This window comes from Sturnus vulgaris, chromosome W, assembly GCF_052056855.1.
Source record: "Sturnus vulgaris isolate bStuVul1 chromosome W, bStuVul1.hap1, whole genome shotgun sequence".
NCBI classification, from domain to species: domain Eukaryota; kingdom Metazoa; phylum Chordata; class Aves; order Passeriformes; family Sturnidae; genus Sturnus; species Sturnus vulgaris.
In genome coordinates this window covers 71,685,103-71,709,066 of record NC_142282.1, presented here as the reverse complement: position 1 = coordinate 71,709,066, position 23,964 = coordinate 71,685,103, and the positions used below count along the sequence as shown (strand labels likewise).

At 44.9% G+C, this 23,964-nt stretch overlaps 1 protein-coding gene across 7 annotated transcripts in view; it reads right to left on the bottom strand.

The window, feature by feature from the left end:
- LOC148220398 (protein patched homolog 1-like) overlaps positions 1-23,696 on the bottom strand; it is a 164,962-nt gene extending 141,266 nt beyond the window's left edge. For 2 of the 7 annotated variants that reach the window (XM_088155733.1, XM_088155732.1), the window contains exons 1-2: positions 23,387-23,696; positions 21,624-21,816 (exon numbers count right to left, since the gene is read on the bottom strand). In XM_088155733.1, the coding sequence (XP_088011859.1) occupies positions 21,624-21,816; positions 23,387-23,587 (394 nt within the window). In that variant the 5' untranslated portion in view covers positions 23,588-23,696. Of the gene's footprint in view, positions 1-21,623; positions 21,817-23,386 lie in introns of those variants that run through there. The other 5 variants (XM_088155728.1, XM_088155729.1, XM_088155730.1 and 2 more) reach the window with 4 other exon arrangements.
- Between the last annotated feature and the right edge of the window lie 268 nt (positions 23,697-23,964).

The following is a 23,964-nucleotide window of genomic DNA, read 5'->3' as shown; positions in this document are numbered from 1 at the left end:
GTATCACAAGTGGATCTAGACTGTCAGCACAAGGGAAAATCATTCCTAGCTCATTGGGCACATGATGCCTCTGGTTATCAAGGGAGAGATGCAACATACCAATGGGCCTGTGACCAAGGGGTGGACCTTACCATGGACAGCATCTCACAGGTCATCCACAACTGTGATACCTGTGCTACAATCAAACAGGCCAAGTGGGTGAAGCCTCTGAGGTACGGTGGACGATGGTCGAAGTACAGGTATGGGGAAGCCTGGCAAATTGACTACATCACCTTTCCCCAAACCCGCCAGGGCAAGCTCTACATGCTGACCAAGGTGGAAGCCACCACTGGATGGTTGGAGACCTACCCTGTGCCTCATGCTACTGCCCGGAAGACCATCTTGGGCCTTAAAAAGCAAGTCCTATGGAGACATGGCACTCCTGAAAGAATTAAGTCGGACAACGGAACCCATTTAAAGAACAGCCTTATAAACACCTGGGCCAGAGAACATGGTATTGAATGGATATATCATATCCCTTACCACGCACCAGCTGCCGGGAAAGTTGAATGATGCAATGGACTCTTTAAGACCACCCTGAAGGCCCTTGGCAGGGGAACCTTCAGAAACTGGGAAACAAACTTGGCAAAAGCCATTTAGATGGTCAACACCCAAAGGTCCATCAATCGAACTGGTCCTGCCCAGTCTGAACCCCTGTACACAGTAGATGAGGACAAAGTCCCTGTGGTACACGTGTCTTGGTTTAATTTCGATTTCCCTGCCAATGCACCAAATTAATGTCTTCGTTTTGAGTTGCCAATTTAAATAAACTTATTTTTTCTGTTGTGAGAGAGAACCAGGAGCAAAAGAGCAAGGCAGGCCTAAAACTTGAGAGAGTATAAAAGAAAATTTATTAACTACACAAAGAGAAAGGGAAAAAAAATTCAGAATAAGATTTTTCAGATCACTCCTTCCTTCCCTTTCCCAACTTTCATAACAACAAAACAAACATATAACAAATACTTCAGTCAGTCCCCAATTTAGTCTTTTTCAGTTCACTTTTGGAGAGAGAAGCCTCCTTTTGTTGAAAGCTGTAGGGATTTTTCCACAAGAAAGAAAAATACAGTCTTCTTGTGGTTTTATCTTTCACGATTTGCATCCGCCTGGGAATCTGCAACCGTGGCACTCTTTCCAACTTTACAGCCATCCCAAAGCCGTAGATGTGGGCCATGTCTGTCTCATGGGGTATTACTTTTAAGAATGAAATGTTCTACAGCAAAGGTTCTTTCTGTCTCCTTTCTTTCTGCTCAGACTTCATCTTCAGAAAACTGAAATCCCCTTCTTTTTCAGAGCAAAATTCTCAACACAGGTGCTCTTTGGTCAAATCATCTATTAAATGGAACATTTCCATTCCCCCATGTCTCTTTCCATGGTTTATAGGAATATTCAGTACATCAGTTCATCCCTACAATTTTACAAAAAGATTTTCAGCCATTTCAGCATCTTCTCATTCTCCTTCCATCTTAAAAACTTAGCTCTTACGTCACTGACTTCAGAAATCTTATTCCCTTTCATATTCAAAGGAAAGGCTGGAGGCTTTGCAAATCTTATCTGAGCACTAAAGAGTTAAAGTTTAACACAACTACAAAAGTTGGGCCAGGCTCAGGCCACGCTGGGGGGGGCAGCAGAGGTGTCAATCAGCCTTTCTGGGGCTGGGTTGCAGCCCCACACTGCTCATGGCTACCCGGGCAGGCCAGGCCCATCTGACAGCAGCAGGAGCCAGGCCCCCTCCCCCCCACCCCAGAACCACAGGCCCGTGGAGGAGGAAGCTGAGAAGGTCTTACCACACAACTTTTTCTCCCTCTGGCCATTGGGTCCCCTCGTTTACAAACGGGGCCCAAGAGGCCTCCTGAGCCTCCCCCCGCATGGGGGGGGGGGGGAAGCTCGGGTTGATGTTACCTGCTCAGCTGCCGGAAAGACAAAAAGACTCAGTTCTGGATTACTTCCTTCAAAATGTGTGTTGAAGGAGCGAACTAACTTTCTCTAATTGGCTGTTGCAGGTGTCCCAACCCCCACAGAGGAAATTCTCTTAGAGAGAACCTCTCTCTGAGTTTCTTCTTCCCAAGTCAACCTATCACAACATGAAAGGTATTTTAGGAAAGATTGTTTGGATTAATCCCACCACGGGCAAAGGCAAACCCATCCATGGGATTATTTTTGCTCAAGGACCTGGTTACACTTGGTGGGTAATGCAGAAAGATGGGGAAACCTGTTGCGTACCACAAGTAGACCTAATTTTAAGTGAGAACTGTGTGTAAGGTTTCATGCTAAATTTTATATATATATATATTTATATATATATATCTGTCAGAGGGTATTGGTTTGAGTATGATGTAGATGATAATAGAATAAGGGGTGGATTATGTCCTAGGTGGATTATGTCTTTACAATGTAAAGATGTGCCCAAAAGTATGTATTCTATCACTGTCTGTTGAAACCAGGTGGGGCAGTCATCTTTATCTTTTCCAGGACCCATCCTTCCTCCAGGAAGATATCTTCTGTAAATGGGCCATTGAGTCCTACTGCATGACTAATAAAATTACATCATCCCATCGTTAAATGCTCCACCCAGGGGGAGGAACCAAACATTTCCTACCTAGATAAAAACTGAGATTTAGAACACCAGAGCAACCCTTACCCACTGGTTTCCAGAGGACAAGAGCTACCAGACCTTTCTACAGGATCACTACTTCAACAAGACCACTTCATCTGGACTGCTACCACCACCCTAACTAGCAGGGTGTCAGGTTGTATTCTGACTCTGTCATTGTTTTTTTTCTGTACTATTACATGTATTTTATTTTTTTTTCTTTTTTCCTATTAAATTGTATTTCTGACTTGGAGTCTCTCACTGGTTTTGCTTTCAAATCAGCACACAAGATAACAAAGAAAAGTCCGAGGGCAATCAAAAGAGATTTCAGGGCCCTGGAACAGTTGTTTGAAGGATCAGGAGCACAGGTAGTGTTTTCTTAGAGCCTTCCAGTAGCAAGGAAGAATATTGAAAGGAACAGGCAGACCCATCAGGTCAACACATGGATCTGGGGCTGGTGTCATCAGAAAAATTTGGGGGTTTTTGACCATGGGATGGTCTACTGACACCTGACAGGATGCACCTTTCTCAGAGGGGAAAAAGGGTTCTAGAACAGGAGCTAGCAGGGCTTGTTGATAGAGCTTTCAACTACATTTGAAGGGGGAAAGAGACAAAACCAGGCTTGCCGGTGACCAGCAATGGGATGGCATGCCAAAACTTGAAGAACTGGGTGCTAGTGGGATCCCTCGATCTGCTCCACAAAGTGTCGGCTACAAGGAACCACACTTGAAATGTTGCTATACCAATGCACCCAGCATGAGAAACAAACGAGTAGCTCAAAGCTTTGACCCATGTTGGCATCTGAAACAGAGGCCTCTCTGAGTTCCTCAGAGAGTGATCAACAAGCTGCAATGAGAGCTGAAAAACATAGTCCTAGATATCAGTGTAGAAAACGAGTCTTAAAAGCAAGTCTCTATGAGAGCTCCAAAGCATAGTTTTGGACATAATAAAAATATGGTAAGAATATTGCTTACATTTTTCAGATAGAACAGATAGGTCATATGCGTAGATTATACGTAAGCTTTCATACTAAGAAACTAGAATTCTAATAGGTTAAGAAGAAATTCTTCAGGTTTGTGTTTTTAGCTTATTGGGTTATTTGTAAATAAGAATCCGTGTATTGGAGTGAGAGCTCTTGCTCTCTGTCTCTCACTCTCTCGCTCTCTCTTCCTCCACCATCATTATTATCACTACCACTACATGAAGAAGAAGAGGAAGAAAAAGAACAGAAGAAAAATACCAGGGAGCATCTGCCTCTCGAGACTGTAACAGCCCACAGCCTCTGCCTCTGCTCAGGACTCTGTACTAGGCTGCAACTTCGGCCTTCTCAGGGCTTTGCACCAGGAGAGCTGTTTCTACTTCTAATCAGGACTTTACTTCTATTTGGGACTCTATGCCGAAAGCCTTTATCATGGACTTTAACACTTAGGACTTTTTTCCTTTCAAGACTGATGCACCTTTACAATAAACAACTTTATAGCAATTAATAACTGAACAGCTCTTTTAAAGAGAAAACAAAATTCCCACAGATCCAGTCCCAGAGATATGACATCATTGTCATAAGTAAAACCTGGTGGGATGAGTCCTGTGACTGGAGTGCCCTGCTAGATAGTTCCAGGCTCTTCAGGAGGGATAAGCAGGGCAGAAGAGGGAGAGGGTGGCACTGTATGTGACAGAAGGATTAGAATGTATGGAGCTCACAGTTGGCATGGTACAGTTGAGAATCTCTAAGTAAGAATCAAGGGGCAGACAACGTGGATGTCATCGAGGGAGTCTACTGTAGATCTCCTAGTCCAGATAATGATGCTGACAAACTATTCTTTGAGGAACTAAGGGACATCTCCAGTGTTGGAGCGTGACAAACAGAGGCCTCTCTGAGTTCCTCAGAGAGAGATCAGAATGCAGGAATCAAATTAAAACCTTTAGAGAAATTAAAGTATATTATTCCACTCAGACATGAAATAGAGGTGTAAGCTTTAGTTTTAAGTAAGTGGGGGTGTGCTTTAAGTGGCTTAAGGAGCAAAAGCCTTAGAATATAGTGTAAAAAACAAGCTTCGGTGAAAGGTCTGAGAGGAATGTTGAATTTGTCTTTACAAATGAGTTGTGGATCAGCCTGTAGATAAGGCTAGCACTGAGAGATAAAAGAAACAATGGGATGGATTCCACTGATTGATGAATGGAAAGAGATATTTGCCTTTACAAACAAACTGTAGGGCTGCTGATAAATGAAATTGGATATCGAAAGATGAAAGAAGCAACGGGGGGAAAACTATGAATTCTGTAAGAATTAAAAATTAAAAGGGAGGGTTATACATTAGAGGGGAATTTCAGGTATCAGGCGTTCCGGGAAGTCTGTGCCTCTCAAGTACCTCAGCCAATGGGGAAAGAGAGAGGGAAATGCGGCCGGGAAAATAGGATAAAAAGGAGGCTGCGTCCTCCAAAAATTTGAGAGATCCCAGGGGAATGTCCCATGGCCTCTCCCTTTATTCGAATAAAGCAAAAAGGACTCCTCTGTCTCCTTTTTGGACATAAACCTCTGGTATTTGTGGATTAATTTTCCTGACAGGTCAAAAACATAGTTCTAGACGTAATAAAAACATAGTAAGAATATTGCTTACATTTTTCAGATAGAACAGATAGAATTATTTGCGTGAATAGACAGGCTAAATGCGCAAGTTATGCGTAAACCTTCGTATTATAGAACTAGAATTCCAATAGGTTTAGAAGAAATGCTTTCGGGTTCGTGTTTTTAGCTCATTGAGTAATTTGTAAATAAGAATCCATGCATTGGGGTGAGACCCTCTCCCTCTCTCCTTACCGCCATCATCTCCGCCTAGAAGAAGGTAGGAGCTGCTGCTGCAACTTCTGCCTCTCTTGGGACTTTGCACCAGAAAGCTGCTTCTCTGATTCTAATCAGGACTCTATGCCGAAAGCTTTTATCATGGACTTTAGCACATGGGACTCTTTGTCTCTGAGACTGATGTGTCTCTACAAATAAACAACTTTACAGCAACCAAAAACTGCTTTTGCCTCTTTGAAGACCTAGACCCATAACAATCTCGACATCCAAATCAACTGCCCTTGTCCTTATGGGGGACTTCAACTTGCTGGAATTTAACTGGGAACACCACACAGCTGGCATAAACAAGTCCAGAAAATTCCTAAAACACCAGGATGAGAACTTCAAGTACAGGTCCTAGGAAAAATGCCCTCCTTGATTTCTTCCTTATTAACAGGAAGGGTCTCGTGAGTGAAGTGGTAACTGATGGCCGCCTTGGCCACAGCAACCTTGAAGCAATTGAGTTTAAAATCTCTGGTGTCAGGAAGAAAAGTGCCAGCAAAACTTCAACTCTAAACACAAGGAGAGCAGACTTCAGGCTGCTCAGGGAACTAGTAAGGTCCCCTGGGAAAATGTTTTTGAAGATGCTGGGGTCCATCAGTGCTGATCACTTTTTAAACATCACCTTTAAGGGCACAGGAGCAGCAATTCCCAAATGCCAGAAGTCAAGGAGGCAAGACAGAAGGCTGGCTTGGCTGAGCAGGGATCTTCTCTTGGATATAAGGCAAAAAAATAAGGTGTATGCTCAGTGGAAACAAGGTCAGGTGACATGGGAGGAATACAGAGATGCTGCTCGCCACTGTAGGGAGAAAATTCATGCAGGCAAAGCCCAATTGGAGCTGAAGCTGCCAGAACTGGGGGACAATAAAAAGCTTTTTAAAATATGTTAATAGCAAAGGCAGCGCAGAAACAACATTGGTCCATTCCAGGATGAGGATGGTCACCTCACAAACAGGGACATGAACAGGCAGAGATGTTTAATGCTTTCTTTGCCTCTGTCTTCAACATAGATGTTGGACCTAGGGAGTCCCAGTGCCCTGAGCTGGAGGACCACACCTGTGAGAATGATAAACTCCCAGTCAACTCTGACATTGTGCAGGATCTGCTACTCCAGCTGGATCCCTCTAAGTCCATGGGGTCTGATGGGATTCATCTGAGAATACTCAAAGACCTGGCTGATGTCTTAGTGAGGCCACTCTCAGTGATTTTTGAATGGTCTTGGGAATCTGGAAAGGTCCCAGTTGACAGAAAATTGTCAGTTTTCAAAAAGGACAAAAAAATGACCCTGGAAACTACAGGCCTGTCAGTCTCACTTTTCTGCCTGGTAAATTTATGGAGAAGATTATTCTGGGAGTTACTTGAAAACACATGAAGGACAATGCAGTCATCAGTCACAGCCAGCACGGCTTCATGAAAGGAAAGTCCTGCTCTTTAAACCTGATTACCTTTTATGGCAAGGTAATCCACCTGATTGATCAAGGGAAGCCAGGTGATGTCATCCCTTTGGATTTCACTAAAGCTTTTGATACTGTCTCTCCCAGGATCCTTCTGGACACACTGTGCAGCCCACAGCTGGATAAACATGTCATGCGATGGGTGAGGAACTGGCTCATGGATCGGACACAAAAGGTTATAGTGAATGGGGTGACGTCAGACTGGTGACCTGTCACTAGTGGAGTTTCACAGGGGTCTGTGGCAGGATGTCCCCCCCTGCCCTAGGAGGGCCTATCTGTTGCCTATTAGCTGGTACGATAACTCAGAGCATCTTCTTCCTTACATGAATTTGCTAATTGGTGAAATAATCAGGACATCTGTCTTGTAGTGAGTTATTTCAGCACCATGGAGGTGACATTCCCAGCTGACAGTAAATATCTTGCTGTGGAAGCTGATTGTAGGAAGATAAGCTGGAATTTCTGACTGACAGACACTTCACTTTACAAACTATAAAAACTACACTATACTTTTACAAAGCAGAAGTCTTCTGCACATTCCCTGGAAATGTGTGGGGCTTTTCCCCAAAGTCAGGATGCCACTTTGTGGTTACTCTCTCAAGGGTTGAGTAAAAGGACTCTGAGTAGCCATCCTCAGTTCAGTGGTAAGTTACATTGACTCCTAATCTATACTATTTCTTTGCTAGCTGTAATATAGGTACCTTTATGTCGTGCACTGCTTTATGTAATCTACTAGTAGTTCTTTTTTTTTTTTTATCCTGCATAGTAAGTAACTCTGTTTAAGGCCTTTTTTCTGTTAATCTCCTGTCTATTCAATAAATAACTAATTTTAGAATAGACCTGATCTGCCATTCTTGAGAACTTGCAAGCCAAAGCTGTTTAGGTGCGGGTTACCTAAGTACAGCTCCTGCCAAAAATCTGAGCCTAAGACAGGGCTTGTCTAAAGCTCTCACTTAATCCATTACAGGCTCCATCTTAGGCTCTGTGCTCTTCAACATCTTCCTAAAGGACTTGAATGCAAGAATCAAAGGGATACTAAGCAAGTTTGCTGATTATACAAAATTAGGAGGAGCTGTTGATTCCCTCAAAGGCAGAGAGGCCCTGAAGAGAGACCTCAACAAATGAGAGGACTGGGCAATCACCAGATCTATGAAGTTTAACTAAGACAAGTGTCAGATTCTGCACCTGGGACAGGACAACTGTGGATGTATGAACAGACTGGGGAATGAGAGGCTGGAGAGCAGCACCACAGAAAGGGACCTGGGGGTCTTGGTCAATGGCAAGTTGAATATGAGTCAGCAGTGCCCTGGCAGCCAGGAAGGGCCAACCATGTCCTGGGGTGCATCAGGCACAGCATCACCAGCTGGTTGAGGGAGGTGCTCTACTCTGCACTGGTGCAGCCTCACTTTGAGTACTGGGGGCAGTTTTGGGCACCACAATATAGAAGAGACGTTAAACCATTAGAGAGCATCCAAAGGAGGGGTATGAAGATGGTGAAGAGTCTAGAGGGGACACCATACGACGAGTGGCTGAGGTCACTTGGCTTTTTCAGTCTGGAGGAGACAGAGGGGAGACCTCATAGCAATCTACAGTTTGCTCACAAGGGGAAAGAGGTGGAGCAGGCATTGATCTCCTCTTTCTAATGATCAGTGACAGCAAATGTCACCCCAGTCTTCAAAAAGGGCACAAAGGAAAAAACAGGGAACTACCTTCCAGTCAGCCTCACCTTGATCCCTGGAAAGGTAATGGAGCATCTCTTTCTGGAGGCCATCTCTATCCACAGGGAGGACAAGAAGATGATCAGGAGTAGCCAGCATGGATTCACTAGAGGGAAATCATGCTTGACAGACCTGATTGCCTCCTATGATTAAACAACTTCCTGGATGGATGAGGAGAGAGCAGTGGATATTGTCTCCCTGGACTTCAGCAAGACTTTCAACACTGTCTCTCACAACATCCTCATAAGCAAACTCAAGAAGTACAGATTAGATGAGTGGGCACTGAGGTGGATTGAAAACTGGCTGAACAGCAGATCCCAGAGGGTCATGATCAGTGGCACAGGATGTAGTTGGAGGCCTGCCACTAGTGGTTTCCCTCAAGGTTTAGTACTGGGCCCTGTACTGTTTAACTTATTGATCAGTGACTTGGATAAAGGGGTAGATGCCTCCTCAGCAAGTTCACTGATGATACAATGGTGGGAGGAGTGGCTGATATCCCAGAGTTCTGAGCAGCCCTTCAGAAGGACCTTGAAAGCTTGGAGAGATGGACAGAGAAGAATAATCAGAAATTCAACAAGAGCAAATGCAGGGTCCTGCACCTGGGGAAGAACAACCCAAGGCATCAGTACAAGCTGTGGAGGATCTGCTGGAAAGCAGCTCTGCAGAGAAGGACCTGGGGATCTTGGTGGACAACAAGCTGTCCATGAGCCAGCAGTGCCCTTGTGGTCAAGACAGCCAATGGTATCCTAAGGTGCTGTAGTGGGTTGACCCTGGCTGGATGCGAGGCACCCACCTAAGCCTCTCTATCCCTCCTCTGCAGCTGGACAGGGGAGAAAAAATATAACAAAGGGTTCAGGGTTCATGAGTTGACATAAGGACCGGGCAAGATCATTCACAAAATACTGTCACGAGCAAAACAAACTCAAATTAGAGATATGAATTGAATTTGTTACTGAAAAAATCAGAACAGGGTAATGAGAATCCCTTCACAGAATCACTAGGTTGGAAGAGAGATCATCGAGTCCAACCCATGCCCTAACACCTCAACTAGACCATGGCACTGAGTGCCACATACAGTCTTCTCTTAAATACATCCAGGGATGGTGACTCCACCACCTCCCTGGGCAGACCATTCCAGTATTTTATCACTTTTTCCTTAAAAAACCTTTCCCTAATATCCAACCTATATTTCCCGTGGTGCAGTTTAAGACTGTACCTTCTTGTTCTGTCAGTTGCTGCCTGGAGAAAGAGACCAACCTCCATGTGACTACAACCACCTTTCAGGAAGTTGTAGAGAGTGATAAGGTCACCTCTGACTCTCCTTTTCTCCAGGCTAAACAACCCCAGCTCCCTCAGTCGATCTTCATAAGGTTTGTGTTCCAAACCCCTCACCAGCCATGTTGTCCTCCTCTGGACATGCTCAGGTGTCTCAACATCCTTCCTAAACTGAGGGGCCCAGAACTGGACACAGTACTCAAGGTGTGGCCTCACCAGTGCCAAGTACAGGGGAAGAATGACCTCCCTGGTCCTGCTGGCCACACTATTCCTGATACAGGCCAGGATGCCTTTGGCCTTCTTGGCCACCAGGGCACACTGCTGGCTCATGTTCAGTCAGCTGTCGACCAGTACTCCCAGATCCCTTTCTGCCTGGGCACTGTCCAGCCACACCATCCCCAGCTGCAGCAAGTTAATGTGGCCAAAATGCAGGACTCAGCAGTTGGACTAATTAAACTTCATTTTATTGGACTCTGCCCACCCATCCAACCATTCCAGATCTCTGCAGAGCCCTCCTACCTTCCAACAGAAGACACATGCTCCCAGCTTAGTGCCATCTGCAAATATACTGATGAAAGACTCAATACACTCATCCATGTCATCAATAAAAATATTGAACAGAACTGGTCCTAGCACTGACCCCTGGGGAACACCACTTGTGACTGGCCACCAGCTGGATGCATCACCATTCACCACCACTCTCTGGCCCTGGCCATCCAGCCAGTTCTTAACCCAGCAAAGGGTGCTCCTGTCCAAGAACTAAAATAAGACCTTAAAAACACCTTCCCAGCTCTACCTCCTCCTCCCCCCAGTGCCACAGGGAGACAGAGAATGGGGGTTATGGTCAGTTCATCACGTTTCTGCTGCTGCTCAGGCAGAGGAGTTCTTTCCCCACTCCAGCATGGGGTCCCTTCAACAGGAAACAGTTATCCAGGAACTTCTCCAACATGAGTCCATCTCATGAGCAACAGTTCTCCATGAACTGCTGGAATGTGGGTCCCTCCTCCATGAGGTCAGTCCTTCAGGCACATCCTGCTCCAGCATGAATCCCCCATGGGGGTCACAAGTCCTACCAGGAAATCTGCTCCAATGTGGGCTCCTCTCTTCATGGGTCTGCAGGTCCCTGCTCCAGCACAGGCCTCCCATGGGGCCACAGCCATCCTCTCAGAAATCCAACTGCTCCAGTGTGGGGCTCTTCCATGGCAGATCCATGGTGGATCTCTGCATCCTTGTGGTCCTCCACAGGCTGCAGGGGCAGAGCTGCTTCACCATGGGCTGCACCACAGGCTGCAGGGGAATCTCAGCTCCAGCACCTGAAGAACTTCTTGCCTCTCCTTCTCCACCTACCTTGGTCTCTGCAGGGTTGTTCCTCCCATATTCTCATCCTGTTCTTCTCTGGCCACAATTACCACTGTGCAAGAACTGTTTTATTCTTCTTCTTAAATATGTTATCACAGAGGTGTTACCACCATTTCTGATTGACCCAGCCAGGGCCAGCACCACATCTGTCTTTGGAGCCACCAGGGATTGGTTCTGCTGGATATGGAGGAATCTTCTAGTAGCTTCTCACAGAAGTCACCACTGTAGGCTCCCTGCTTCCAAAACCTGGCCACATAAACCCAATACAGGTGCATTAGGAAGAGCATTACCAGCAGGTCAACGGAGATGATCCTCTCCCTCTACTCAGCCCTGGTGAGGTACATCTGGAGTGCTGTGTCCAGTTCTGGGCCCCTCAGTACAAGAAAGACATGGAGCTCCTAGAGCAGGTCCAGTGAAGGGCTATGAGAAACTGGAAGGATTTCTGGCTCAAAACATTTTGGGTACATGTGTGGGGGAAAAGGGGCAGGTCGGGTCTTGCCTTTGGTGAGGCAATACCCTGCTCATCACACTTCACTTACCCTCCCAGGCCTGTATCTCAGCCTTGCAGTGGTCACCAACCACTGGCACACTAGAGACAATGTTCCACACCCTACCTCTGGAGCCCAAATCTAGCCCCAGAGTGGCCAAATGACCAGAAGTCCCACCTGGGGGAAGGGCCCAGGAAAGCCAAAGGGTACTTAAACCAAAGCATGAGGCAAGCACATATCTCGATCCTACTTCCTCTTGGCATTTCTATCAGCTGAACACTGCTGAAACTAGGAGTGGTAGTTATATTTGTTCTTTTCTATATCTTTTCTGTGTTTCACTTTCTTCTAATTCCCTCTTCTCGGAGTTTTGAATAACTTAAAATCTAATGAGTTTGAAGCTTGCCAAGTTGAATGGGCTAAAGTTAATGCTTTGTGAAGTGGTTTATGTTGATTGAATGCTGCTCTAAACTTTCAGCAAAGTTCTCTGATTTTCTGAAGTTGCCAATACAAGGGTTTTTGTTGTTTTGACCTCTTGAGAATATCTTCTTGCTATTTCTCCTGTGTGTTTAACTCAGAGTGCATGAAAAAACCATAAGCACTTTTAAGAGTCTCCTCGAGCAAGTTTTTTGGGGCCTTACAAGGGCAACAAAGATGATTAAGGGACTGGAACATCTCTCTTATGAGAATAGGCTGAGGGAGTTCGGCCTGTTCAGCCTTGAGAAGAGACATCTGAGAGGGGACCTTATCAATGTCTATCAGTATCTGAAAGGAGGATATCAAGAGGATGGAGTCAGGCTCTTCTTGGTGGTACCAAGCAGTAGGACAAGAGGTAATGGGCAGAAACTGATGCACAGGAAGTTTCACCTGAACATGAGAAATAACTTCTTTACTGTGCAGGTGACCAAGCACAGGAACCGATTTCCCAGAGAGAGCATGGAGTCTCCCTCACTGGAGATATTCAAGAACCGTCTGGATGCAATTCTGTGCAATGTGCTCTGGAATATCCCTGCTTGAGCAGGGAGGTTGGACCAGATGGCCCACTGTGGTCCCTTTCAACTTTACCCATTCTGTGATTCTGTGAAACACAATTTTATTTTGCTTCATGGTCTTAATAATTTGCACTAGGGTATCGTATTTTCTATTATTTGCCACCTAAATAGCATCAGTTTCTAAAGAGCAAGGGCTTCTTTTCTGAATATGAGGAATAACTTCCCCTCAGGAACTCAGTAGAGTAAGTCCAGTGTAAAAGAAAACACAATCAGGCCCAAGTGGACAATCAATCAATCAATCAAGATAAATGCAAAATAAACACCCTCCAGGAAAAATAATATAGGAAAAATATCTCTCTTAAATAACTGCACTCTTTTTGCCATTATCATAGTGTCAGCAGCATGGGAGAGGTTAAAAAAGTTCCTAAAGTTTATTTTTCTGTCTCACTAAGGAGACTACACTCAGATTTGCATTGGGATAACATTCCTGTAATTATTTAAATATAATTTATCACATACAAATAACTTCCTCTAACCTCTTTCCCCTCTGCATACATCCATTCAGGATGTTCACAGCAATTGAGGTGATGATTAATAAAAATGAGGTGTTAAAAAAGCAAGTAAATTGTATTTATGGTTATTAAACTTTCTTGTTAAAGAAAAAAAAAGCTTATACAGCTAAGAAGAATAAGATTTTTTAAATTCTGAATTCCATTTTGATAAGGACAGGAGAACAGAACATTTTACTCTTATCAAGGACAGTAGCACAGAACAGCACAGCCTTGAAGAAATAGATAAAAGATGCAACTTAGGCAAAGAGAAGCCATGAAAATGCAAGAAGGATGCCAGCTCAGCTCTGCAAGGCTAACAAAGTAGAAGTTATGAAAAACAACGATATTGCACTTAATCAAAAGTGGGGGTCAAGGAACAACTATCTAAAAAGGACACTGGACATTGAAGACAGATCCCATAGAACCGTATTAGGACTTCTGATAAGGAGCGCAACTATGTAAAATAAAGTCAAGTAAGCAGGGATAGCTAATGAATATGTAACCAGTGTGTATGATAAAACCTCTGTTCACCTGATGCTCAGGGAACTCCATTGGAGCAAATATCCTCCAAGTGACCAGCACACTGCAATAAAGAATGCCTGCTTTCTAATACTAAAAACTGTGTTAGAAACTTTCTATCTGGCCAGTTTTGATATCAATTTCACCTATTTCTAGAAAGACCCTGCAATACAAAATGGGTCAAAATTATTACAAGTCAACATCGCTGGATGAACAAGGATGAATATCTGGCATTCATTGTTCATATTTAGCATACTATAAATAGAAAAATAAATAGCATACATTATGTAAAACAAACAACATTTTCCTGTTCTCCCTTTTGATTCACGGGAAGAGAAATAAAGTGGCTATTATAAGATACTATGCATTTTCAGTACACAGAAATTACAGAAACATTTAGGTTGAAAGGGACCTCAAGAGATCATCCAGTCAAATCCCCCCGCTGAAACAGGGTCAGCTAGAGAGGGTTGTCCAGGACTGTGTCCAGGCAGCTTTTTTATATTTCCAAGGATGGAGATTCCAAATCATACTCCATAGCACTAAGTTTTCTATTGGGAGGCACCATCTCAGAAATCTGTTCCCTCATAGATTCTACCAGTAATGGCAGAAGTTCTGTTTCTTTATCTTTCTAAACTCTTAAAGGAGACTACACTCTACTGTAGAACTGTCACTTAGACATTAAGGAGTTTTACTGGTTTCTTCAGGTTTTTCCAGATAGTTACTTAAAATCACAAATACGGAAAGACTTTCTGTATAGGACAAAACTGGAGTGATTAGCGAAATGAAGAGAAGCAAAGGCATATTGAAGATAAATACAGAAGATTAAGAAAATATATACAACTGTAGGGTAGACACATGAGGTAGACAAAGAATAATCAACTGCTCAGTAAAATTCTGCACTTTAGCTCCTATTAAACTCCAAAAAAAGCACCTAGGACCATGTATAGCCATATCATATTTGGAGAGAAAAACCACTGTGCAAAGCAAAGGCTGGAAGACTGAGCTTAATTCTATACACAGAAGAAAAAGCCTGACAAGTAACAGTACTGCAAGGTCTATAACCAAAACTGTATTTTATCCAATCAGAATATTCTTAAATAGGTAACTGTGGCGCAGAAAACTTTGCAAGCTCAGATTTACCTGACTGCTCATACGTTGAAGTGCATAATACACTGTTATGTTAACAAGAGTCATGCATAAAAATCCATGAGTATCAAGATGAGAACATATTCCATCAAACACTAAACAGAAAACAGTTGCAGATGAGCTAAAATTAGCATCTCAGCAGACAACTTCAACAGGTCATAGGGAGGTCAGCTTTGAAGGAGAAATCGAAATGAAATATAAACATGACATTGTGGAAACCACACAAATTTACCATAGCTTGGATCAGCCAGCACTAATCTAGGCATCTGCTGTGGAGCATATTCTAAACAAAGGAATCAGCCAGTTCATACACCTGGAAGCTGTCATATTTTGGAGCCTCCTAACAGTTATCCATAACTGAAATATTCAATTGCGTGTAATATCCTTTAAATTTGTTGACCAGTCAAGAACTGTTACATGCATGCACTGCGTGTATTACTGCCTTTCTGAGGTGCCACCATAAATATTATCTAGTAACAATTGTTGGAACATATCTTTTCACAGAAAAAAAGAAATCGTGAATAAAGATGGAATCAGGATGGGGAGTTTTCCTTAATGCATTCTCTCTTGAAAGTAAGTTTGAGTGTCCATGAAGTTCACTGTTGTCTGGACTCAGTGTCTGAGGAATAATGAGAAAGTATGGCCATTCTCTACAAAAGAGTCCACTTAACTGTAGGAAAACTAGCAGACATCAAGTCACTCATCAATACCTCCACATGGCACCAGCAGCAGCCTGCTCTACTGCTTACCTACATTCCCTCTGTTCCTGCTCAACAGCAGTGGCACTGGGAACAAGAAAGTAATGCAGCTTTCAACTGTTCTATTTCACTCCTAGATTTATGCACCAAAACCTCTAAGCTCTCTGGTACTACAAAAATGCATATCTAAACCTGTTCATAACGAGCAAAATCCCCAGGGTGCAGGAATTCACTCAAAGCTCCAGAGAGTGGAAGAAAAGAATGGTACAACAAAGGCAGGTGCCCTGTCTAAACGTACATGATTTAGCAGAAAAGGAAATAAACAAGGATTTATAGTACACATTCTGGCACAGACATTAGCCACGATGCAATAAGTTCAGAAATAATAATGAAGATTAATTTTCTGGAGTCTCAAATAAATTAAACTTGTGAGAAACAAGTTAAGGGAAATTGTCTTTCACTGAGTATTATATGAATTGATATTATGTTACTGATTGTATTGTTGATTGAATATTGTGATGTTGCTAATATTGGGATGGTTTTGAGTGTTGCAGTGTGGGTTTTGTGGGTTTACATTGGACGAGAAGCATGAGTGGATCACCAAAATTGAAAATGGGAATTATTGCTCAAGCCAAACAACTTATAAAGAAAGGAAAAGGGGGGATTGTTATAGATGGGTGGTGTGGTGATTGGCTCTCGCAAATGAGGAATGGATATTATGTGTGTTAAAAGAAGCTTTGTTAAGGTTTAAAGTTCTTTTATATGTCACTGTTGTAAGTTGGTTTTGGACCCCTTTTTGTACTCCTTTCAATCCTCTCTTCTCCCCTCTGTATTGTTGCCACCAGACAACCCTGGTCATCAGGGCTGTCAGAGATGTGTGGGGAAAGGGCGTGTACACATGCCTCTTGCATGAGGTAGTTGGGAACCGGGTAAGTTTGTCACTGGGGGGACTTGGCATGTCAACACCTCACCTCCAATCAAGTTGCAAGAAGGTCTCCACCAATGGACGGCAAAGAAGAGTCAACTGGCAGACCTTGGGAGGGGCCAGGGATATATAAGGAATATGTTGGAATATGTATGATTTCTTATGAATATGTATTTGACTGATGCAACACCAGAGGTATAAAAGGCGGAGCCGCCATTTTGTGGATGAGCCTCTGGCAGTTGGCCACGCTCTCAGCGCTGTCCCTTTTGCTTTGTGAATTTTTTATTAGTTCTCAATAAAACTTTTATAACTCATTCCCACTTGAGGTCTGAGTCATTTATAACAAACTCCTCTGAAGTCTGAAAGGCAAAAGGAACTGCATTCTTATAATTTGGGGAGGTGTCAGTTCTACAGAAGATCCTCCTCTTGCCCTTTCAATAATAGGTAGAGAAGGGGCACTTATCATGTATTAGTCTGGTACGGTTTTGTCAAAATGCTGGGTGAAGGCCTGGCTACACTAAAATAATTCCAAGTTCTGCCACTGCCTTCAGTGACTTCAGGTTTCACCCTTTACCTTCTCAGTGACCAAAGAATAGTTGCACTATTCTAGACTAAACTAGAGTTTCACTGACTTAAAACTCTTAAAAGATGAAAGAGGAATTTTAAATACTTAAGTTATTCTTTTGATGATGCATAAGCTTTCAGCAATGAGCATCGACTATGAACAGTGATGTAGATATCTGTTTAGATGAAACTTGACAGAGATCTATCAGTGATTTAGAATGTAATAGCTGCATTAGCAGGGGTTTGGTGAGGGGTGATGTGAAAGGGGGTGGTGGGGTATACCCATTCTGCTCTGCACTGGTGCAGCCTCACCTCAAGTACTGAGTACAGTTTTGGGTGCCACAAAATAAGGATATAAAGCTACAAGAGAGCATCCAAAGGAGGGCCATGAAGATGGTAAAGGGTCTTGAGGGGAAGCTGTATGAGGAGCAGCTGAGGTCACTTGGCTTGTTCAGCTGGGAGGAGACTGAAAGGAGACCTCATTGCAGTCTACAGCTTCCTCACAAGGGGAAGCAGAGGGGCAAGCACTGATCTTTTCTCTCTGGTGACCAGCCATAGGACCTGAGGGAACAGCTTGAAGCTGTGTCAGGGGAGGTTTAGGTTGGATATTAGGAAAAGGTTCACAGAGAGGGTGGTTGGGCACTGGAACAGGCTCCCCAGAGAAGTGGTCACAGCACCAAGCCTGACAGAGTTCAAGTGTTTGGACAACACTCAGGCACAGGGTGGGATTTTTGGAGCTGTCCTGTACAAGGCCAGGAGGTGGACTCGATGGTCCTGGTGGGTCCCTTCCAACTCAGGATAATCTATGATTCTATGGTGACCTCTGAAGGAGATCATGGACTGCCCTGTGTTATATGCAACAACCTCCAACTACAGGTCAATGGAGGTAACCCTTCCCCTTTATTCATCACTGGTGAGGCCACACCTGGAATACTGTGTCCAGTTCTGAGCTCCCCAGTAAAAGAGACAGATATACTGGAGAGAGTTCAGCAAAGGGCCATGAAGATGGAACTGACTAGAGCATCTCACATATGAGGAAAAACTGAGAAAGATGAAACTGTTCAGCCTAGAGAAGAGAAGGCTTGGGGAAGAATCTCATCAATGTATATAAATGCCTGAAGAGAGGGTGCAAAGAAAACAGTCAAGCTCTTTTCAGTGGTGCCCAGGGACAGGACCAGAGGCAATGGGGACATTGAAACGCAGAAGGTTCCATCTGAACATAAGAAAACCCTTTTTCACTGTGAGAATGACAGCTGGAATGGATTGCCCAGAGTGTTGGTGGAATCTCCCTTTTTGTAGATATTCGAAAGTCATCTGGACATCATCATGGGCTCTAGATGGCCCTGCTTGAGCAGGGGGGTTGGAACATATGACCTGCAGAGATCCCTTTCTACCTCAACAATTCTGTGATTCTTTTCCTTAAGAATTTAATTTTTGGTGCTGGGCCAGTTGCATAGGTATTTTCAGCAAGCAGTTTCTTTTATTAAACTGTCAGGAGAAGCAGTAACATAAGATGGGACTACCCTTACATCGTGGTTTAACCCCAGCCAGCAACCAAGCCCCACACAGCTGCTCAGTCCCCCACCAGCAGAATCAGGAAGAGACTCAGAAGGGTAAAAGCTACAGAACTCATGGGTTGAAATAAAGACAGTTTAACAGGGAAAGCAAAAGCACAAGCAAAACAAAACAAATTCTTTCAGCCCTTCCCATGGGCAAGCAGGTGTTCAGCCATATCCAGGAGAGTAGGGCCTCATCACACATAATTGTGACTTGGGAAGACAAATGTCATCACTCTAAACATCCCACTTCCTCCTTCTTTCCCTCACTTTATATATTAAGGAGGATGCCATATGGTCTGGAATATCCCTTTGGTCAGTTTGGGTCACCTATCCTGGCTGTGTCTCCTCCCAAAACCCCACACACTCCCAGGCCCCTCCCCAGCATGGTAGTGTGAAAAGCAGCAAAGGCCTTGGCTCTGTGTGAACCCTTGTATTGGTTTGGCACAGCCTGGTTTTTGGCCACAGGGGGGCCACAAAGATGGCTCCTCTGTGAGAAGCTGCTGGAAGCTTCCCACTATGTCTGGCAGAGCCAATGGCTGATGGCTCTGAAGATGGACATGCTGCTGGCCAAAACTGGGCCAATGAAAGAGGTTGGTAACACCTCTGTGATGATATATTTAAGAAGAAAATCAAAACAATGTCACAGGTTTTGCTCCTAGTCAGAGAAGAGGAGGTGAGAATGTGAGGGAAAACAACATGGCGACACCAAGGTCAGTGGAGAAGGAGGGGAGGAGGTGCTGCAGGCACCAGAGCTGACATTCCTCTGCAGGCCGTGGTGAAGACCATGGTGAAGCAGCTGTCCCCCTGCAGCCCATGAGGGAGGTGCCCATGCCAGAGCAGGTGGATGCCTGGAGAAGGCTGTGATCCAGTGGAAAACTCAGAGGAGAGAGGGGGCTCCTGCTTCCAGGCTGGAGCAGCCTGTCCTTGGAGGACTGCACCCCGTGGGAAGAGAGACCCATGTCACAGCAGTTTTGAGAGGACTGTGTGCCCATGGGAGGAGTTCACGTTGCAGCAGGTGCAGTAGGACTGCTGCTCGTGAGAGTGGACCCACGCTGGAGAAGTTGATGGAGAGCTGTTTCCCGTGGGAGGGACCCCACAGTCTCACAGGGGAAGGATTCCTCTCCCAGAGCAGCAGAAGAAAATCTCAATGATGAATTGACCAAAACCCCCATGCCCTGTCTCCCTGCACTGTCAGTGGGAAGGAGGAAAGGGCTGAGGGGAAAAGGTGTTTTAAGGGCTTATTTCATTTCTCAGTATCCTCCTCTGATTCTGTTAGTAATAAATTCACTTTGCAACTTAAGTTGAGCCTGCTTTGCCCTTGAAATATTTCTCCCAGTCCTTATCTCACTCATGAAGCCTTCATTATTTTTTTTTCCCTCCTCTGCCCAGCTGTAGTGGGGGGGGGTTTGAGCAACTCTCTGGGTGCCTAGTGTTGGGCCAGTGTCAAACCACAACAGCCCTGCTCAGCAATAACAAAACCATCTCTGTATTATCAACCCTGTGTTCAGCACAAACCCAAACCACAGCCCTACACCAGCCACTGGGAAGAAAATTAACTCTACCCCAGCTGAAACCAGCACACGTTCTGAGTAAGTGAACCCAAATAATATCAAGATAATAAACCTAAGAGACAAGTGCTAGATGGGACTGGAATCAAACATTATTCACCAAAGACTTATAAAAAAGCAGAGACAAAATGTAAGAGCAAAAATTGACAAAACAAACTGCCACAACAATCTCACAAAGAATTAAGAAAAATATGTTGGGGAAAAAATAATGTGCTCAACTCTTTGCATTAGTAATTAACGTGGACAGTACCCAATAACCAGAACAGGTTCTGAGCATACATCTCTCCCTATGGGTGGGATCCTCAACACACACACACAGAGGCATTTGCCAATGATTAATTATGCACTTTTCTTTATTAGCTCTTATAATCAAAATTCTGCTGCAAGCTACTTGAACATAAATACAGAGTCACTACCACCGTCAACATTATCAGTCTGGTTTTTACATTAACACAGCTAAAGAGGCAATCTGATGCTAAATAAATAGTATTTTCTCCCTGAAAAGAAAAAGTGACAACCTGGAGTCATTCCTCTCAGACTAGAGCAACCCTGAGCAGGCCCTTGGGCAGGAGGGTAGTGATGCAGGCTGCCTCTAGGCCCTCAAGGAAAGCCACCCCTTCACATTCCCTGGCCTACATGCTGGGGTAGAGCTATTTCTAAAGGAAGCACACACCCAGCCTCTCAATACAATTTCTCCTCCTTTACCAAAGCAGCCTTCCTAAACTGGTGCTTACCAACACAAAGACAGCATGGGTGAGTCTCTTGGCTGGTTTTGGAAGACATCATCCTCTCTGGCTTAGGGCAGTGCCCACGTCCACCCCACACCTGGCTGCCCAGCCACAGCCTCTGGGCCAGCCAGGCCAGGCTTCACTTCAGCAGCTTTTTTTTATTATTTTAACCTTGAGACAAACATTTCTCCCCCACAATTGAAAGCTGTCCAAAAAAAATAGGACCACACAGGCACCCATGTCTCTAAACCATTCTCCTCATGGTCTGCCACTGTCCTGCAGCTCTCTGAGTGGTGAAGTAGTATGTGCTGCCCAGAGCCGCATGCCCTGCTGTCCACCCCTTCCTAATCTATACATACTCTCTCATGTTCACCAGCCTCACTGAGCCCCACTAAACACCACAGCATTGGGCACAGGCAGCACTCTGTAGGCTTTCCCTGGCCACCAGCCCAGTCCTGCCATCAGACACTCCTCAGCATGAAGAAGGCCTATTATATTCATATGTATACACACACATTCCTAAAGTCTGACACTCAAGCTGTTTTTATCCAGCTCCTGAGGTAGAAGGGGCAATGTAGTGAGAGATGGCATCAGAAAAAAGGGGATCTCAAACTTACCTTCCACCCACAGCTCCTCCACGTTGGTTTCAAGAATTGCTGCCCTTAATCCTACAGCAAAAGCCCCAAATATGAGAAGGCCAACAACCAAAAACTTTCCACAGTTTTTTTGAATGTAACAGCCCAGTTTAAATAACAGTCTCTGAAACTTTGCTCTCAGCCACAGTGGTGCTTTTCTTCCAGTAGCTTTCCCCTACAAGGCAAGGAAAGGTTAGTAGTTAAAAAGGTGGGGCAGACACACAGGCAAGGCACATTTATTCCAAGAGGACATATGGAGAAAGCCCCCCTCCAACCACTAACAGAACAGTTATTTATACATAAATGCTCATATCCTCACAGTGTCCCTTGGAGTAATGACAATACTGCTGTCCTTTGGGAAGGGCCTTCATCCTGTGTCTCAGCTGAGCAGCTGGCAATCACCATTAAGTATTCCTGGAGGCCAAGATGAGTACCTGCTGGTAACCATCCTATTGCTAAACCACCACAGGTTTGGAATTCCATCACTGCTTGAAAATCTGAATAAATGAGACAGTGTGTGTGCCTACTCTCTGCCTAAAATGCCCATTACTGTCTTGCACTCAAGTCACCACTACCAGTTCATGTTGCAACACATTCATGCTGGCAAGAATCATGGCTCTAAGGGAGAAATTACCTATGTCAATGAATCTCAACAGGCATGTCAAGGAAAAAACCTCCCCTTTCCTGTTCTCATTATACCTCTAAAGGGCTGATAGGGGAGGGAGATGTCAATAGTGAAAGAAAACTACTTTGTAGAAATTTGTTGGCATTTCTCTCATTCCCAGCCCTCAGCGCAACTTTGTCGTAAGCGCATTATCCACATAAGGAGCAGTGGTATAAGATGATAAGAAATTAATTTCTGTAGTCTGGAAATACTGTGTTATCTTAATTAGGAAGCAGAGCAGCTATCTATAAGTTATGATGATATTTGTGAATGGAAGAGGGCAGCCACATAGGTTTTTGTGCCTTTCCCCTTTTTAACAAAGCCTAGAAATTCGCTCCACGAAATTAAATGCTCTCTGAAGAAAGCCATTGTCTCTCGCGGTTGTTTATTTTGAACGTTTTTTGGTTCGCATAAGTTAGCACTTGGGACTGTTCCACTTCCCCTCCCCCAGTCGGGCTTCCAGCGCACTCCTGCACCTCCGGCGTTTCCACGTTAACAATAAAGCCAGTGAGCCGAGAAGACTCAATACAGTCTGCACAGAAGGTTTAAGATAGTAATTTATTTACAACTTTGAGCTTTTCTCCGAATGCTAGGGCAAACGTTACAAACTTTCTCTGCTATGAGAACCCCTCTCTGAGGACAATCGCGTTTTCAGCACTGAGAACGTTGCAAAAGAACAACTTTTTGCCAAGAAAGCAGCCGCTTATTTTATCCCCTTTTCATGTTCGAGAAGTTGCAGAGTGCTACGAGTCAATAGAGAAGCAAAGGAAGTAGAAAAGGGAGAGGAAAAGCTAGAGCGGGACACAAACTATACGGGAAGTGAAACTGCCTCTGGGAAATTTAACTAGAGGAGTGCTCCTCAGCGCACACACACATACCAGACAAAGCATATGCAAGAAGGGGAGCACTCTCTCCCGCAGTAAAGAGTCACAGATGTCTCTCTCCTTTTCCCATCATTTTATTGGTGGCTGTTTTAATTCCATCTCTTCCTTGCACCCCCCACGAGAAAAAAACTTCCTCCCTGATAATAGTACTAGTGTGTATCTACATTTCTAAAAAATGCCCGAGAGATTGAACCCACCTTTGAGATCTGCTCCAAGGCGAAAGCCGCATCACAGTAGCTTGGTCGTTGCAAATACTCCCGATCGGGCGCCGCGGCGCGCTGGTTCCCTCCGGTCCTTCCCCACCTCCCGCTATCGCTCCTCGCCGCCCGGCTGGGGTGGCCACTGCCCATTGCACTGCTGCTTGTCTCCGACTCCAATATGTTAACAGCTGAGGCCATGTTGCCGCCGCTACCAGCGGGACCCGCGGGGAACTAGCGGCGCTGCAGACCGCAGGATACTGCTGCTGCTGCTGCCGGCGTTGCTGCGTGGCCGCTTCACGCGGGGTGTTGGGCCATGGCTGCCGCCGCGGCCGCTCCTGACGAGTCTCACCCTGCGCCTCCCCTTGCCACATCGCGCACAGTCCCCAAGGTGCTAGCAACTACTCCCCACACCCAAGCAGAGTGGGTGGGCAAGCACGACTCCCCTCCCCCGCCCCAGAAGCCGCCGCGCTTTCCTCCGCTCCCGTTAAAACCACTTCTTCCGGCCGCCGCTGCCTGAGAAGTCACTGCCCGTGGCAGCGCTCAACGGTAGCGGCGCGGCGGTAGCACGGCGGGCT